Consider the following 18,271-nt stretch of genomic DNA (forward strand, 5'->3'; position numbering starts at 1 on the left):
ACATTGTTCCTGAAGCCACCAGGCACACCCTACTCCCTGACGTTGCATTTGCACCTTCCACTGCCGCTGCTGCCCCGCCCAGGGGCCAGGTCCACCCCAGCAGGCGTCCCGCGGGCTCCCGAGCCCAGCCTGGTTACAAACTACAAGTCCCAGCAAGCATTTCTCCCCAGCCCTTCTCCCAGCCTGGTGCGCATGCTTTGGCAGACGTGGCACCGGGAACTCGGAGGCGGGGAGCGGCTGGGAAGTGGCCGCGGCGCGGCGGAGCTAGCTGGCGGGCTCGGGAGCTGGAGTGCAGTGCAGAGCCGAGCCGGCGGTGGGCAGCGGCGGTGGGGATGGCGCGGGCCGGGCCGGCGTGGCTGCTGCTGCTGCTGGCGATCTGGGTGAGGCTATGGGGCAGGGGTCCGGGCCGGGGCTACCACGTGCGCCTCGCGTGCCCCTGCGCTTGCTCCTCTCTAGGCTGTCCCTGGACGTGCTGGGGGCTAGCCTTCAGGCAGCCGGGCTGGGGCGTGCGTGCAAGGCAGGCGGACACCTGGTGGCCGCGCGGGAGACAGCGGGGCAGTCCCCGTGCCCTCCCCGGCGCAGGGGCAACGGCAGCCCCGGGGCGTTGGGCGATCCGCATCAGAGTAGAGTGCGTGCGCCTCCACAGGCACAACTTTGCGGGGGCGCAAGTCGGGAACCGCCACCAGCTCGGGCCGGACCCCCGCGGGCTGGAAGGCGCGCCCCGCCCGGGTCTCGGGCGCTGCACCTGTGTGAGTGCGGGGTGGGATGGGGGCTCTTTCCGCTCGCACTGCCTTGTTTTATCGCCACCTCGTTCTTGGTTTCGACCCTAGGCGGCTTGGGAAACCGCGGGGCTCCACCTGGGCCTCGGCCCGCAGGCCAGGCTCAGAGGGCTGGGCGGGGTCATCGTTGGCCGCCCTGGTCGAGGAGTTCTGCCCTTACACCCGTCCGAGGCTGGTTCCAGCCCCGGCCACTTTTATCTGTGTGTGGCACCCGATCATTTCATGTGTCTGACTTAGTCTCTTCATCCGTGAAATGGGGCCGGCAAAGGCACCCCTGGCAAGGTTTTCACGCGGGTGGCGGGGATAAGGTATCGGAGGGCTGCAAACTGCAGAATCACACCGGGCGGAGGAGGAGTGGCCCTGGGGTTGCTGAACTTGGGGCCGGAGAGCCCTGGGGGATTGAGGTGGGGGGCGGGGGTGTCCGGCTGCTGGGTTTGGCCTGGGCGATGCTGCTGTGGGTGTGTGATAGGACCTAGTGCCCCCCTTCCACATCCCTCTCAGAACTTCTGGTCTCCCTGATTTTTAGGACCTACCCACCCCGGCTCCTTTTTTTTCCCCTGAAGTTTTGGGGGAAATTTCTGCTCCTGGCACCGTCACCACCCTCGGATGTTCCAGTGCTTTGTGTTTGGGTGTGGCCAGTTTGCTGGGCAAATAAGAGGAGAAAAAGTGTGGATTGAGTCATTTTGAGTACTTCCATCTCTTGATAACCCTGCCTCTTGGGGAGGAACGGGTTGTGTGGAAGTGAGTGAGGATGGAAGAGTCCCCTGATCTCCTAGGTTTGCATGTTTCCCTGGAGAGAAGGGGCTGGAGGGGCAGTGGCTCCCCTCAGTCTGGGTGTGCAGGCTCTGTGTGCTCTGGGCACCATCAGCCTTGGAGCTGATGGGTAGGGTCTTCAGGTCTTCAGATCAGGCAGGTCTGTACAGGGGTCATCTCCTATGCAGCTGGTCAGGTTTTGAGATCCTTCCTACCTCCCTTTCCCTCTCCTGTTAGAGCAAAGGGCGTGGGAATCTGAAGTTTCATTTCGTGTATGTTTATTTATCAACTACAGTGTTTGGCAGGGGGTTGGATTTTGGGTGGGGAGCAAAACACACATTGTGTCTGCCCTCTGGATGCCCTGGCTGGGTGGGAGCCATGCACTTCTGTAGGGGGAGGGTCAGCCGTGGCCTTCGGAGGTGGGGGGGGGGTGAGCAGCCTGCAGAGAATGTGGTAGGCAGATGGGCAGGGGAGGTGTGGCAGAGCAAGGGTCCTGAGGTCTCCTCCGTAGCAAGCAGCTTACGTCTGCTTGCCTGAAGCTAGAGTTTGTTAGCAAGTGTGAGGCGGAAGGACCATGCCAGCTGGGCAGTGGCGAGGGGTGCCTGGACATGGGCTTGGGTCTCCGTAAGTTCACATGTCATATCCATCTGATAAGGGCACCCCAGGTCCCCGGAAGTGGCCTGGATTTCTTTGTTCTGTCAATATTTGCCAAGGGTGGCTGTGTGCCCAGAGCCAGCAGTGACCCAAGGGGTCTGAATAAAGCCAGGAGCCCCCCTTTATCTGCTGCTTCACTTTGTTTATTTTTATTTTTATTATTTTTATCTTTTTTGACAGATAGACAGTGAGAGAGACGAGAGACAGAGAGAAAGGTTTTCCTTCCGTTGGTTCACCCCCCCAAATGGCCACCACGGCTGGAGCTGTGCTGATCAGAAGCCAGGAGCCAGGTGCTTCTTCCTGGTCTCTCATGCAGGTACAGGGGCCCAAGCACTTGGGCCATCCTCCACTGCACTCCCAGGCCACAGCAGAGAGCTGGACTGGAAGAGGGGCAACCGGAACTAGAACCGGGTGCCCATATGGGATGCCAGCACCACAGGCGGAGGATTAGCCACGTGAGCCGTGGTGCAGACCCCTGGTGCTTCACTTTGTACCATTTTGGTTATCTGTGGTCAGCAAAGAGGGTGTAGACAGTACAGCTGTGGCAGAGGCCACGGGGACACGCACCTAAGTTTTATTATAGTTATTGTTACAATTGGTCTGTTTTATTGTGCATTAATATTCTTATTAATCTCTTACTGTGCTTAATTTATAAGTTAAGCTTTATTGTGAGTATATTTAGGGAAAAAACAGGGTTTGTGTAGTGTTCAATACTATCTGTGATTCAAGCATCCACTGAGGGGTCTTTTGAAAAATATTTATTTATTGGGGCACCTATGGCACCAGTATCCCACATGGTCGCTGTTTCGTGTAGTGGCTGCTCCTCTTCAGACTCGTCTCTCTGCTCTGGCCTGGGAAAGCAGTGGAAGATGGCTCAAGTCCTTGGCCCCTGCACCCGTGTGGGAGACCCGGAAGAAGCTCCTGGCTCCTGGCTTTGGATCAGCCCAATGCTGGCCATTGCAGCCATTTGGGAGTGAGCCAGTGGATGGAAGACCTTTCTCTCTGTCTCTCCCTCTCACTGTCTGTAACTCTGCCTCTCAATAAATAAATATTTAAAAAATATTTTAAAATAGTTTAAATATATAAATACATATTTTACAGAGAGACAGAGAGATCGATCTTTTATCACTGGTTCACTCCCTAAATGGCTGCAACAGCTGTGGCGGGGCCAGGCTGAAGTCAGGAGCCTGGAGCTCCATCTGGGTCTCTCTTATGGCTGCACTTCCTCTGCTTTCCAAGGCACATGTGCAGGGAGGTGGATCAGAAAAGGAGCAGCTGGCACTCCAACCATCACTCCGATATGGGACACCATTGTGGCAGTTGTGGCTTAACCCACTGTGGCACAATGCAGGCCCCCCACCAGGGGTCTTGGATTGGAATCCCCATGGACAAGTGCTGGGGGCAGGGGGAACTCCTGTATAATGGGATCTACTGAGATTTGTATACAGGGAGGTATACCCAATACATTTTTTACACCAGCAAAAGTATGGAAATGGCTTAAATGCTTAGGAATGCAGCATGGTTCAATAATTTATAGCCCTGTTCACATTATGGAAAGTGATGTTTGTCTTTGTCATTTAGCCTGGGATAACAAATATCCCATAGACTGGGTGGCTTATAAATAACAAGAGATTTATTTCTCAGTCCTGGAGGCTGCAAGTCCAGGCTGACACCTGCCCACTTCCCTGTGCATCCTCATGTGGTGGGGAGAGAGGGGGCTGGAGAGCTCTCTCGGGTCCTTCCTCTGTAAACATTTTTTACTTAAAAAAAAAAAAAAAATGCATTGATTTGAGAGGCAGAAAGACACAGACAGACTGAGAGCACTCCTGTCCTCTGGTCCACTTCCCAAGTGCCCACGGTAACCAGGGACGGAGCTGGTGCTGGAACCAGGAGCCAGGAACTCAGCTGAGGTCTTCCACACGCTTGGCAGGCACCCAGCTCCTCGAGCCATCATCACTGCCTTCCAGGATCGGAACTGGCAGGAAGCTGGAATCGGGAGCCAGAGCTGGAAATGGAACCCAGGCGCTCTGATGTGCAGCTCAGGCACCTTAACTCTTAGAGCGAACGCCTGCCTTCTGAGTCCCTGTTTACAGGGCACAAATCCTATTCATGAGAGCTGCACCCTCTTGACCTAATCAGCTTCCGGGGTTCCGCCTCCTACCACCATCAGATTAGGGTTCAGGATTTCAACATAAGACATCTGGGGAGGCACAAACATTCAGTCCGCTGCAGCGTTTGTAAAGAATATTCATGCTTTCTAGAATGTAGTGCTTGTCGTTAAAATAGTTTATGATGTTTATGAAGAGTGGGAGAATGGGGGCCAATGCTCCAGAGTGATGGGGAAAAGCAGAAAATGAAACCAATTCCCAGGGGAGCGAAAGTTCTGCATATGAGGAGTTAGCAGTGCATCAAAATGTTGACAGTGATTGTTCAGGAAGGCGGCTGTCTTAGGAAAAACTGCCTTTGCTGTGGCCTCGCAGCACAAGAGTCAACACAGAAGGCATCTGTGATCGCACGAGCCCTACTGTGGGGGACTCCGGCTGGTGTCCTGGGACCCCATTCGGTTCCGACACTGTCCGGAGGTAGCGGCAGATCCCACGGGCTGGGGGCTCAGGCCTCAGTGCTGCCCGGCCCCCAACACACACACACACTTAGAGGTGCCAGTCACAACCCTGAGGTTATTCCACCTGCACTTCTGACCAACCAGCTCCACACTGGGCTGTCATAGCCCCCTGCTCCCGTTAGGTTTATTTGCTAGGGTGGCTCACCGAACCCAGGGCAGCACGTGGATGTGTGAGTTCGTTATAAAGGACATTACCAAGGCTGGGGGGTGGGGGGAGGGGAGGCACAGGGGCCAGAGCTCCCATGCCCTCTGCAGGTGTGTACCCTCTAGGAACCTGTGTGTTTTCCCATTTCTGAAGCTCTCCAGACTCTGTCCTTTGGGTTTTTATGGGGACCTCGCTGCAGAGCCTGGATTGCTAGTAGGCTGAGTGGGGACCCAGCACGGGCCGTGTGTTCAGATTCACTTCTGTGCAGCCTGCCTTCTTCCTGGGTATAGGACAGGACCCCTTGGGAAATGGGGGTCTTATCATCTACTGTCAGAGGAAGGTGGGGAAGACTAGAGTGTCTGAGGCCCGCCACAGGGAAAGAGAAATTCTAGTCTCTGTGGCTGCCTTGAGGAAGGAGTGATGAGCCAGGAACCACGAACACAAAGCAGAAAATACCCATCATAATATCACAGAGCTGTGGGTGACCTCTGCGAACTTCTTTGCTTATGCTTTCCTGTATTTTCCAAGGTTTCCCCATGAATATATATTAGTTTGTAGCCAGAAAAGTTAATAGAGATTTTTGAAAGATCCTTTTGAGGACCCTTAGCCTTCCCGAAGGATCCTGGAGTGGAAGGCATGACAGTCAACAGCTGGGACCAGGTAGCCCCGGGAGCTTGCAGGCTGGGGCCTCTGCCCTTGGCCACGACCCTGCTCCCTAGCCCCCTGCTCCCTGCAGCTGGCCCTGCCCTGGTACTGTCCATGCTGATGTCCCGCATTCTCCATCTGGTCTGCAGAAGGGAGAGGTGTCAGGGCCAGAGAGCACTCGAGATGTGGCCTAGCTCAGCGGTCCTCAGACGTCTGGCCAAGGGCTGGAGCTGGGACATGAGATCACTGGTACACAGATGAATTAGAAAAGTAACTGCGGTGAGTGGTTTCCCCCATATTTTTAGTGTAAAAACATGTCTGTTTTCTGACTTGATGTCTGTATTTGGGGGGCAGGTTACCGTGTCCTTTTGAAAAGTGACATTTGGGGGAGTATTCTGACTGTGATTTCATTTGAAAAAGTCCTTCCTTGATAAAATTTCTTTTAAAACAAACCTATGATGTATATTTTGTTTTATTTTTTAAAGATTTATTTATTTATTTGAAAGTCCGAGTTATAGAGGGAGGGGGAGAGACAGAGAGTAAGAGATAGGTTTTTCATCTGCTCATTCACTCCCCAGATAGCTTCAATGGCCGTGACTGGGCCAGTCCAAAGCAGGGAACCTGGAACTTCATCTGGGTTTCCCACATGGGTGGCAAGGGCCCGAACACTTGGGCCATCCTCTGCTGCTTTCCCAGGTCCATTAGCAGGGAGCTGGATCAGAAATGGAGCAGTGGGGACATGAACTAGTACCCATATGGGATGCTGGCCTCACAGGCTGTGGCTTCCCTGCTATGCCACAGCGCTGGCCACTGTTTTGTTTTAAACAAATCTGTTCTGCCAGTGTATGAGCGTCCATGCTCCTGACCGCCTGCAGCTGGGACCCTGGGGGCCTGTGGGTGGAGGTGCAGGAGGCAGCTGTGGGCCCCAGTCTCTCCCACAGAGCTTTTAAGATACTCTCCTCTCGGTTCTCTCCTTCTCTGGGCCCATTATATATTTAATAGGCTTTTGTGGGCTGGCCTGGGGACCTAATTGCCATTTATAATGCCGTTTGGAACCTGCAGTACACTTTTCCCACAGAAATAAACACATTAGGGAGGAAGTCTTCCCACAGGCCCCGTGGCTGAGTTGGTCCATGAATGGCCAGCGCGGGCTGGGGTGGAGGGTGTGGATCTGGGACAGGGCCAGGCTGTGGGGCACCCAGGAGCCAGAGCAGGTCTCAGGCAGGAGTAAGCTGGGAGCTGGGTTCCCGTGGGGGCCAGCCCGAGAGCTGCAGCAGCGGGGATCCTCGTGTCTCGCTGGGGTCCAAGTTTGCAGGAGGAGGAAATTGCACAGGCAGGACGCGGGCCATGAGGAATGATAGGCCAGGCTAGCAGATGAGTCTGAGGGTCGGGGGTAGTGGAGGCACAGGACAGACAGGACAAAAGTGGCCCTTTTAACATCATGGGGCCATAGGCAGGGCTGGGTTGGAGGGGAGCCGCTGGGGTAACTTTCCCAGAACAACCTGTCATCCATCCTCCTGCCTTCCTCTCTCTTATCTGCAAGATAAAGTCACGTGTGATATGGTAGAAGAAACAAGGGCTGGGAGCCAGCTAGACGCTCTGCAGCTGTGGGACCTGCAGCCAGGCCTCAGCTGGCTCGTCCGTAAACGGTGGTGAGCATATCCATCTCGTGGCGTCGCAAGCGTCAGGAACGTACAAGGAGCACTGGTGGGAGCCCAGCACTCCCTGCGTGCTGTTGAGTGAGAGGGGCTGGGCAGCCGGGGCTGGGGGTGGGGACCGTGGGGGGTCCTGGCGCAGGGGTGCCAAGTGGCAGGCCCCTGTGCTGCTGGGATTTTGGCTCTCCACGCCCCCTCTCTGCCAGATCCCTGCAGAGACCCTGGGAGGGTAGTGAGCCCAGAGGCCGAGGGTCTAAGTGCACGATGTTTCTCTCCCCTTCCTCTGCAAGTGGCTCCTCTCTGAGCACAGAGCTACACTTGTCCCCTGGGGGGCATGGCCCAGCTTGGTGGTTCTGGGCACGCTTGGTGGTTGTGACAGGTGTTCAGGCTGCTGTGTGACCGTGGGCCAGAAATGGTTACATGGGGTAGGTGACCTAGATGTCCAGTGGTTTATTTGTTCCCTGACCCACACCCTTTCTCTCTCTCTCTTTTTTAAACACCTGGCATCCTTGCGCCCAGTGGGAGAGGGAAGGGACAACAGTGCCTACCCATTGTGGGCTGCCCCGCGCCTGCACCTCGGGCTGAGGACAAACTGTGGCACATCTAGTCCCTTGGTAGGGGACCTCTGCACTTGCAAAACATCTCTGCAGGTCCCATGTTAGCGTGGTGAGATGAGGGGGGCAGCGATCCCTGGCCCCCCTTTAAAGAGGACTGGGGAGTATGGCCTGGGCGGTGGGACATTGCGAGGCGGCCCTGGCCTGCAGGGGCCTGCTTGGATGCTGACACGAGCCTGCTGACATGAGCCTGCTGCCACCTGTGCTCCCGGAGTGTCCCTGCTTCTGCTTTTTGGCTCCCTGGCAGCTCTGCCAGACTCTCGCCCTGGCAGCTCCAGCGTGCCGGCCCCTCTGACCACCCTGCCTCTTCCACCAGCTTGCCATCGCTTCTCCATGATCAGCTTTGCCGTCATGCAGTGGGGGCATCGAGCACTCACTATAGCCCTGGAATTGTCTTAGCATCTTTCCCCCCACCTCAAAGTCATTCCCAGGCCCGTTTCATTCCCCATTTTCAGCCTGCTGGGGGCAGAGGTGGTGGGGTGTCCAGCTGCACAGAATCCCACAGTTCTTCCAGCAGCTTGGGATCGGCAGGTGTCTTGCACTGGGGAGCAGGGCCATTGATTCTTGCTGGGAACTGTGAATAAGGACCCTGGGTTCAGGCCATCAGCTGGGCCCAGCCCTAAGGGGCCCCAGCATCTGAGCCTGGCTCGAGAGGGGGCCAAGGCTTGAGTGGGTGTGCTCTCACCAGGGCTGTGGTCCTGCTGGGCCTGGGCAGGGATGGCCTGCTTGTGCTCTGGGTCTCAGATGTCCATTCATCCAACAGGTGCTTTACTCCCCAAGACAGCCATTTTCTTGAGAGTCTTGGATGAGCCAGGCCCCACACTGAGGTCCTGGGGCTATGAGGGTGAGTAAGACAGACGGCATTCCTTCCCCATGGCCTAGCCAAGAGCCACTGATGAGCTCACTGTCTTAGCTGGTAAGAGGATGCGTAGTCACTCGATCCCTCACCTCCTTCAGGGACTCAGGAGAGGCTTCTCTGAGAACCTAGGAACCCTTGCCTAGGACGACTTTAAGTTATTTGAGAGGCAGAAGGACAGACAGAGACCGAGAGAGAGCTCCTGTCTGCCAGCCCACTCCCCAAACGCCCACAACAGCTGGGGCCAGGCCTAGCCAGAGTTTGGGTCCTGGAGCTCAAGTCAAGTCTCCCATGAGGGGGCACCATCACTGCTGCCTCCCGGGGTTTGCATTAGCAGGAATATGGAGTCAGGAGCCAGAGCTGGGTATTGAACCCAGGCACTCAGCTGTGGGAAAGCAATGTCCCGATCACCAGCCCAAGTGCCTGCCCCTGATCGTATTTTTAAATGTTTAGAACAGAGCGTAGGATTACAGAGGTTCCCAGCTCTAGGAGAATTTTAGTTTTAGGAGAATTGAAACACAGTTACCCAATTGCTATTTTTGTGACTTGTGTGTCTTGGTTAGTATATCAGATAAGATCTAAGTGGCAGGTTCCACCACTTCTGCAGTTGTAGGCAGCGAAGGGCACTTGGCATGCGGTTTTCCGTGGGGCAGAGTCGCCACTACCGTCATTCCTGCCCTCAGGAACGCAGAGAGCATCCTCACCCTCACAGCAAAGGAAGGCCACGTTCCAGTCTTAGTGGCCGTGAAGATGGATTTTCTTTCCCCTCTGCCCCAGTTCATGGACCTTCCTGTACAGAAAAATTATCCAGAAACGTGGAAATTGAAGATGATTCTGTGACCTTTGAGTGTGCTGGCAGAGCGTGTCTGGGGAGCCCACCTGCTGGCCAGGCGGTGCTGCAGGAGAGGGAGCTATGTGCGTTCGTGTTTCAGGGATGCGTGCTCTGACCTGTTAGGAAGGGTTTTGCCCTGCAGCACTGGCCAGCTTGGTATCTCATGTAGCAATCGGGTCTCAGGACTCTTCCCTGCCCACCACCACGTAGACAATGGTTTCTTACATATTTTAAACAATGTTGTTGTTGTTGTTGTTTTTATAAGGTCTATTTATGTATTTCAAAGAATTACAGAGAGAAAGGGAGAGGTCTTCTGTCTGCTGGTTCACTCCTCAAGTGGCTGCAACAGCCAGGGCTGGGCCAGGCTAAAGTAGAAGGCTAGGAGCTTCATCAGGGTCTCCCATGTGGGTGGCAGGGGCCCCAACACTTGGGCCATCTTCTGCTGCTTTCTCAGGAGCTGGGCCGGGTTGTGGAACAGCTGGGACTCAAACTGGTGCTCATATGGGATGCCAGCATCATGGGTGGCAGCTTTACCTGCTAAGCCACAATGCCAGCCCCCACAATGTATTTTAGTTTTTTTTTTTTTTTTTTTTTTTTTGGTCTTGGCTTTGTCATATTAGTAGGGTCCTTATTAATGAGTTAGAGAAAACTTTAAAATCCACTCAGTATCTGTATGAGAATCAGCTTTTTAACATTTGAATATTGCACTTGGCCCCGGTTTGAGATCTGCCAAGTGAGCAAGGCAAGAGAGCAACCTGGGCCAAGACCAACTGGGGAGAGAGCGGGGCAGGGTGGGGGTGAGGGTGGGGGAGAGGAAGGGCAGCATTTGGAGGACAGGGGAGCAGAGAGTTTAGGAAGGAGACAGGAAGATAGAGAGGTAGCAGGGAGACCAGGAGTGCTGTGTCCAGGTCAAGAGGCTGAGCCAAATGAGAAGTGCAGATATCTGCAGGGTTTGTCATTGGTGGGATCCTCGCTGATCCCCACCCATCTGGGGAGGGCGCGGATTTCAGAGGGAGGAGGAGAAGACGGGAGCAGAGGGGAGATGGACAGTCTCGGCTGGGAATGCCATGACTTCCCTGAGTTTCAGAGAGAGGGTGTTTAGCAGATGGGGCACTGGTGGAGTTTGTCCAACCTGGCTCTAGCCAAAACCTTTTCCAGGGGATCTGGGTAAAGAGGGGTTCCCCAGCCCCCCAGAGCCACCTGATGGTTTTATTCTCTGGTGATGCCCGTGATTGTCGGTGTCTAGAAGCCTGTGCCTGGGGCTGTGGTCAGCCACCAGAGCACGAATGTGTAAGTTAGCAGCTTTCACTCTGTGTGCTGGCTGGTAGTTTGCCAGCCAGGGCAGCTGCTGGCTTGGAATCACAGCTCTGTTACTTGCGTGTGGCACCAGGTAGGCTCATAGGCTGAGCTGTGGCGCCACAGGGCCTGAGCACCTGCCGTTGTGCTTTCTCTGAAGAGGCTTAGGGAGTGGTGGGGCTGCAGGTAGTGGAGGGAATGTGGGTTGGGTTGTCCCTAAGTTCACTGATTAGACTGCAAGGGGAAGCAGACTTGCTGTGGGTGCAGCTCCAGGGAGCGGACAAAAAAGGGCACACCCCAGTGGGTGAAGACAAGGGTATGGGCTGTGCTCACACACTCCTTCTATCTCAGTTTGTCCATCTCTATAGTGGGGTGACAGTGTCGTGCACGTCTTTGGGCCTAGGTACTGCAGCTCCTACAAGGAAAATCTCACAGTTTGTAACATAGCCCAGTGCAAATCCACCTCATTCTCCCAGCAAAGAATGTTCCACTCAGTGCTTCGGCTGGCTACCTGTGACCCTTGCTGGTGGTTTCTGTTGAATGTCATTTTAAAAGACTGGTGGAGGGAGCCACTGCATTGGGTTTGGGGTTCAGCTCTTGGGTTTAGATTCTCAAGGTCCGGGGGTGGGAGGGCACCGTGTGTTTAAGAGCACGGACGGACCACGTAGGTCATGACCCTTGAGTTGTTCCTTTCCTATCAAGTCCCAGGGCTTTCGGACCGAGTTGTTTTTCCAGAGTGGCTGTTCACCTGCTCCCCCTCCCTCCCTTCTTTGCTGCTGCTCAGTCCAGTGCTCCCTCTGCCCGTTCTTCCTCGTTAACGCGTCTGCACACCAGGCTGGCAGCTGCCCAAAGCCCTCTTGGCTCTAAAAGAGGTTTTCCAAAACGTTAAAAGCTTTAGGGACTTAGAGCTGGGTAGATACGCTGCTGTTGCAATTACAGGATAAGAAAACCTGTTTTTATAAGCTCCAGCTGAGTGATCCCATCCCTGAACTGTCGCTGTGGACAGCCACACTTGTGTTGGGGGGCACACGATGGGGCCGAGGGACAACAGCTGTACCGTGTAGTCCTCAATGCAAGCTGTAAGGAAGCCAAGGACAGGCTAAGCATTCCTTATCTGGAGTGCTTGGGACTGGAAGTGTCTTGGATTCTTTTGGATTCTGGAATCTGTCATAATGAGATATCTTGGGCATGAGACCCAGATCTAAAGAAGAAGTTCACTTAGGTTTCACATCCACCTTTTACGCACAGCCTGCAGGTCATCTGATGCAATATTTTTAGGGTGCCTATGTTTTGACTGCGACCTGTCACTTGAGGTCAAGGGTAGAAGTTGCCACTGTGACGTCACGTCGGTGCTCAGAAAGTTTTGGGTTTGGGAGGATTTGGGATTTGGGATTTTCACATTAGGGATGCTCACTCTGTAAAAATTGCAGGGGGCCTTGTGTTTGCAGGGGCAGGCAATGAGTTGTGTGTGGCTCTAGAAGTCTTTTCTTTATGCTGTACCTCGGGCGCTGGGCGCTGCATTCTGTCAGCCTTGCATCTGAATTGTAGTCTCTTACTTGCTGTGTGGCCTTGAGCAAGTTCCTCCTCCTCCTTCTCCCTGTCCCCCTTCTTCCTCTTCTGTACTTATTTATTTGAAAGGGGAGACAGAGAGAGAAAGAGATCTTCCATCCACTGGTTTACTTCCCAAATGCCTGCAACAGTGAGGACTGGGCCAGGCTGAAGCCAGGAGCCAGGAGCCACTTGGAACCATCTTCTGCTGCCTTCCCAGGTGCTTTAGCAGGAAGTGGGATCTGAAGGGGACTAGCTGGGACTTGACAGCACTCAGATACGGGATGCTGGCACGGCAAGCAGTGGCTTGGCCTGCTGAGCCACAACGCCAGCCCCTTCTCTTGGGTTCTGTTCCTTCCTGGGTGCTTTCCCGTTTCCCTCTGTCTTCATGAGCGCCTTAGTTCCCTCAGCTGCTCCTTAGCAGAGGGTCCCACACCCCAGGGTTGGGCTTCCCTCCAACACACACAGTATCACCATTCAGGGACTCCATGCTTGCTTTTCTTTTTTTTTAAAGATTTATTGATTTTTTGCAACAACCAGATATTCCATCGCCAAAGCCAGGAGCCAAGAAGTCCACCCCGGTCTCCCACATGGTAGGGATCCAAGTACTTGGGCCATCTCGCTGCTTTCCCAGGTGCATTAGCAGAGAGCTGGATTGGAACCAGTGTCTGATATGGATATGGTTGGCCAGCATGACAAGCAGTAGGTTAACCGTTGTACCACAACATTGCTCACTTGTTGTTTTTGCAAAGGCTGCTGGGTAGACATTTGAAGATTGGGAAATGTTGGTGGTGAAATTCGGGACCTTGATCTGTGATTAGCCTCCACTCCTCCTATTCCTTGTAAGAAGTGGTATTTAGCCATGGGGGTTGGTGACAGATGCTTAGAATTTATCTTTTATGAGGGCATAAATGGCCCATATTTTAAAATTCATGCTCTTTTTTATATCTCACTGAAACTACTCTGAAGGTATCTGCTAGGCAGGTGTTGAATGCAGAGTACTTTCTAGATTCCACGTCACAGTCCCTGCAAAGCAGGCAGAGGTGTGGGCCATCCCCATGGGCCCCGCAGAAGGGCGGAAAGTGGCAGGCCCACCTGGGAACGTGCCTGGGTGCACGCACATGCCTCGGAGGGGCGGGGCTGGGTGGGGAGCACTCCTGGGGGGGTTCTGGGTGTTTCTTTTTTTCTTTTTTTTACAGGCAGAGTGGATAGTGAGAGAGAGAGACAGAGAGAAAGGTCTTCCTTTTGCGTTGGTTCACCCTCCAATGGCCACCGCGGCCGGTGCGCTGCGGCCGGCACATCGCGCTGATCCGATGGCAAGAGCCAGGTGCTTCTCCTGGTCTCCCATGGGGTGCAGGGCCCAAGCACTTGGGCCATCCTCCACTGCCTTCCCTGGCCACAGCAGAGAGCTGGCCTGGAAGAGGGGCAACCGGGACAGAATCCGGCGCCCCGACCGGGACTAGAACCCGGTGTGCTGGCGCCGCAAGGTGGAGGATTAGCCTAGTGAGCCGCGGCGCCGGCTCTGGGTGTTTCTTTTTTAAGACAAGTTTTGTTTGGTTTTCCTCACTCTTATGTGGTGGTAGTATCAACCTTGTAGAGGATTTAAGGGTTGCGGGGATGTAGAGGCCCCGTGTGCCCTGCGTCCTGGGTCCACTCAGCCCTTGGTTTGGCCACACTCTGCCTCTCTGGGTAGGAAGCGTCGACCCTTTGCTGCTTCACCCCGCAAGCACTGCAGGGTTTCGCAGCACACCAGGGTGTTCTGGGCAGCCGCTGTAGCACAAGGATCCAGATCAGGACGAGTTCAGAGCAGGAATCACTCGTGGCATTTAATCACCTTCTCTGGTCTCCTTTAATTTGGAACCAGCCCTCAGCCCGTGCCCCTGGTGACCTTGACATTTCTGAAAAACGTTTCCTCAGTTTGATTTCTGATGCCGTTTCCGGTCGGCGCGGCTGCAGGGGAGGCACAGGTGTGGCTCTGCCTGTCGCTGCTGGTGGTGGTGAGGCGGCCCCGCAGGGCAGGGGGTTTCCACGGTCACGCCGTGCTTTCTGACGCGGAGATATTTTGAGACTCCAATATTTCCACAGTGGTAGGTAGTCAAAAACCGTGGTCATATTTTTTTTCTTTAATTACTTAAATTGGACGTGCTTATGATGGTGAGTTGGAAGAGCAGAGAAAGGAGCAGATGACAGACCACCCCAGGATAAAGCCTTACTTTGTCTCACTACTTTTCTCCTCTGAGTGTGATTCTGTCTGTTGATAGTTGTGGCCCTAGCCTGTGTGTTTGGAATTCTGTTCTTTGAAACCTAGCATTAAGACACAAATGGTTTCGTGTTGCACGGTCTGACAGCGTCGCTGAAGTGGCCGAGTTACTCGAGGAGTGGCTTCTGACTCCCATTTGGGCAAGCGCTCCCCAGCTGGTGGACACGTAGGTTGTTTACAGGTTACACTGCGTGAGTCACATCTGTCAGAACTGCTGCTGACTTCCTCAGGACAGATTCCCAGCAGTGGAATTACCGAGTCGGAGAGCGTAAACGCCTGGGAGATACTCCATCGGTGATGCCAAACCGCTTTCCAGAAAACTCGTACTGGCTGAGGTTTTGCCAGCAGTGTGTGGCAATTGGGCTGTATATTTTAAGAGAGGTACTAATGGTATTTGTCAACTTTTGTTTCTTTTCTCTTTTTTTTTTCTCTTTTTGCTCTGAACGGTGGCCCACCCGTGAAGATTTGTGCTGAGATTAATTTCCTCTGTGTTGGTTTGGGAAAGCGTAGGTATTTATTTCCAAGGATAAATTATGGTCTAACGTAGCCTATTACTCTTCTCAAGTTGTCCCGCTCTGCTGCCTGCCTGGGGATGAGCTCTGTGAACACTGAGGTGGCTGTACCCGGGCAGACAGTCGAGGACGTCGCGGATTGGTGGTCCTATGTGAGGAGCTGTGGGATTTCACCTCGGGGACCCCAGGGGTAGGGGGTGTCTTTGCCACCTTCAGAGAGGGACAGGCTGACAGGTGCATCTAAACTTTGAAATGAGCAGGGCAGTGCAAGGACACAGGCCCCTGTGGATGAAAGCCTAGAGTTTCTGCAGCCTCTGGACCAGCCATGCTGAGCTGTCCCAGGCCCCGGAGGGTGACCTGGAGGCAGGAGATGGCACATGAGGAATGCTGAGGGGATTTCTGGGTCAGGGAACCAGCCAGCCTCCACTGGGACATCCAACCTCTTCATGGATGGCACTGGTCCTTGCTGTGAAAGGGTCGAGGTGGGCAACTGGATTGTCCTCTGTGTGTGGGCAGCTGCCACCCAGGGAGCAAGCTGTCTGCTAAAAACAGGCGCAGCAAAGGCTTGGAGATTTGCAGGAACACAGGCTGAGTCAGTGCCCTGCAGTCTCCCCGTCTGTCCTCATAAACAGCTTTTCTAAAAGTGCAAGATTTGGTGCTTTAGGCACTTTGAAATATCCTGACTGGAACAGAGACTACGATTTCTTTCTAGTTGAAGCTTTTGTTCCAGTAGGGACTCCAGATGTGTGCCAGAAAACTCACACTGACAGTTCCTTACAAAGATGATCTCACTCACATACACGTCTGGAGAGCAGTGTTCAGGGCAAGGATGATGTTGAGGGCACAGGTATCTTCTGGCTTGTTACCTTCACATTATAATCAAGTCCTTCATCCTCATTGTTTCAAGCTGGCTGATTGAGTTCCAGCCATTTTGTCCACATTCCATCTATGGAGAAGGAGGAGGCAAGGACCAAGAAAACTCAGAATATAAGTCTGTTAGAGGGGACTGGCATTGTGGCATACCAGATTAAGCTTCCGTCTGTAGCGTGGCATCCCATGTGGGCTCTGGTTCAAGACCCAGCTGCTCCACTTCTGATCCAGCTCCCTGGTAATGTGCCTGGGAAAGCAGAGGAGGATGGCCCAAGTGATTGGGCCCCTGCACACATTTGGGAGACCTGGAAGAAGCTGTGGGCTTCTGGCTTTGGCCTGACGTAGCCCTCAGCCAGAGCAAACATTTGGGGAGTGAACCAGTAGATAGAAGATTCTCTGTGTCTCCTCCTTTCTCAGTAACTCTGTCTTTCAAATAAATAAATAATAAATTTTTGGAAAAGCAAAAAAACAACAGAATTACTACTTAAAAATAAGTCTGTTAGGGGCTGGCGCTGTGGGTTAAAGCCCCAGGCTGTAGCACCAGCATCCTATATGTGTACTGGTTTGAGTCCCGGCTACTCCACTTCCAATCCAGCTCTCTGCTATGGCCTGGGAAAGCAGTAGAAGATGGCCCAAGTGCTTGGGCCCCTGCACACATGTGGGAGACCCAGAAGAAGCTCCTGGCTCCTGGCTTCGGATAGAACCCAGCTCCGACCGCTGTGGCCTTTTGGGGAGTGAACCAGTGGATGGAATACCTCTCTCTCCGTCTCTCTCTCTCTCTGTCTCTACCTCTCTCTGTAACTCTTTCAAATAAATAAAAATAAATCTTAAAAAAAAAAAAAAAGGAACTAAAAAAAAAATAGTCTGTTAGAGACGATTCCTAAAAGGTGCCACTTAACACATTTACATTCCAGGAACTGGGATTTAGCCAAATGGCTACTCTGGCTGCAAATGAGCCCGAGGGGTGCGGCTTTTCTTGTGGGTGGCCTCGTGCCCAGAGAAGCTGAGTGGTTTCGAGATTGTGAGGACAGTTTTACCAGATGTCACAGCTGGAAGGGAGCTTGAAAATCACTTTCAGCCGATCCATTTTCCAGAGCAGGAAACTGGGGTTTCCGGGGTGGGGAGAGAGAACTTGTGCAAGCCACATGGCCAGGAACCGCCAAAGTGGGCGCAGAGCTCAGGGCGCGCTGCTCCTCCCACGGGTCCTGCCCCACAGTTCTGGGCCAGCTCAGGCTCTCTCTCTAGCCTGGAGCTCAGGCCCTCTTCTATTTTTAACCTTTTCCCTGGCTCCATCTCCCACCAGCTTCTTGAGCATCTAGACTTTTAGATTCTGACATTTCCAAACTATTTTGAGCAAAATGTGGGTTCCACTACGTTACACCGTTCTCTTCATGCCTCCCAGCGCACAAGGAGGGCAACTTTTGCCAGGTGACGGCAAAAGAGGGTCGAGTCCCCCGTGCCCCATACCCCGCTTCTCCTAAGTCCCCAGGTCCTGCCCCAGGGCTTGCTCCTGTCGCTTGTGCTTTTGCATAATTGAGGATCCCTGCTTCCCGGTCTGCAGGGGACAGTAAATCTCCAATGACAGACGGCTCTGCCGCTGATGGGGAAAGTGAGGGCGCTGGCACGCACCCCAGACACGGGAGCTTTTTAAAGCCGAGGGTGCGATGTGGTGAGACTGTTCTCTGCTGATCCTGCAGCACGGTGCCCTCCTCCCCATGGTCTGGTGCTCGTGGGGGGTGGGCGGCAGCCCAGTGTGTGCTGTGTGGTCCGTGCAGGCAGGAGCCCCACCCCCACATATGGGAACAGGCCTGGGGACACTGCCACTTAAGGATCTTCATGCTCCTGGCCCCGAGAAGCATGCTGGACTCCGGCATCCTCTGGACTGGCAGAGAGCAGAGAGGTAGTGTCAGACCCTGTTGGGTGTCTCCTGGCCCGGGCCCCCACCCAGGGACGAGGGGCTCCCCTTCTGCCTGGCGTGGCCCATCTGTTGCGGTGGTCCAGGCAGCTTATTTGGTTGAAGGAAGAAGCCCCCACAGCCAGGAAGCCAGGGGCCCGAGTGCTCATGCTGACTCTGCAGTGGTCCTAGTATGTGACCTTGGTAGCCCGTTTGCTTCTCTCGTGTGGGATGCGCGAGTGCTCGCCTGCCGGGTTACCGTGGTGGGTAAAGGAGTGACTGGGGCGTTGTGTGACCTCGCGAGCTGGGTCGCCGTGCAGCTGGGGGATGGTGCC

The 18,271-nt window shown here is 54.2% G+C and overlaps 1 protein-coding gene across 5 annotated transcripts in view; it reads left to right on the plus strand.

Moving 5' to 3' along the window:
* The first annotated feature begins 202 nt into the window (after positions 1 to 202).
* The window catches only part of PDIA5 (protein disulfide isomerase family A member 5), an 89,560-nt gene continuing 71,491 nt past the window's right edge, over positions 203 to 18,271 (plus strand). For 4 of the 5 annotated variants that reach the window (XR_016232441.1, XR_016232442.1, XR_016232443.1 and 1 more), the window contains exon 1: positions 203 to 380. Coding sequence is in view for 1 of the 5 variants with exons in the window: in XM_008266835.5 (XP_008265057.2) it covers positions 333 to 380 (48 nt within the window). In the remaining 4 variants the exon portion in view is untranslated. Of the gene's footprint in view, positions 381 to 17,719; positions 17,943 to 18,271 lie in introns of those variants that run through there. The other variant, XM_089330812.1, reaches the window with a different exon arrangement.

Source organism: Oryctolagus cuniculus, chromosome 4 (assembly GCF_051225735.1).
Source record: "Oryctolagus cuniculus isolate XC-2025 breed Fujian yellow rabbit chromosome 4, ASM5122573v1, whole genome shotgun sequence".
In the NCBI taxonomy this organism is placed as follows: Eukaryota; Metazoa; Chordata; class Mammalia; order Lagomorpha; family Leporidae; genus Oryctolagus; species Oryctolagus cuniculus.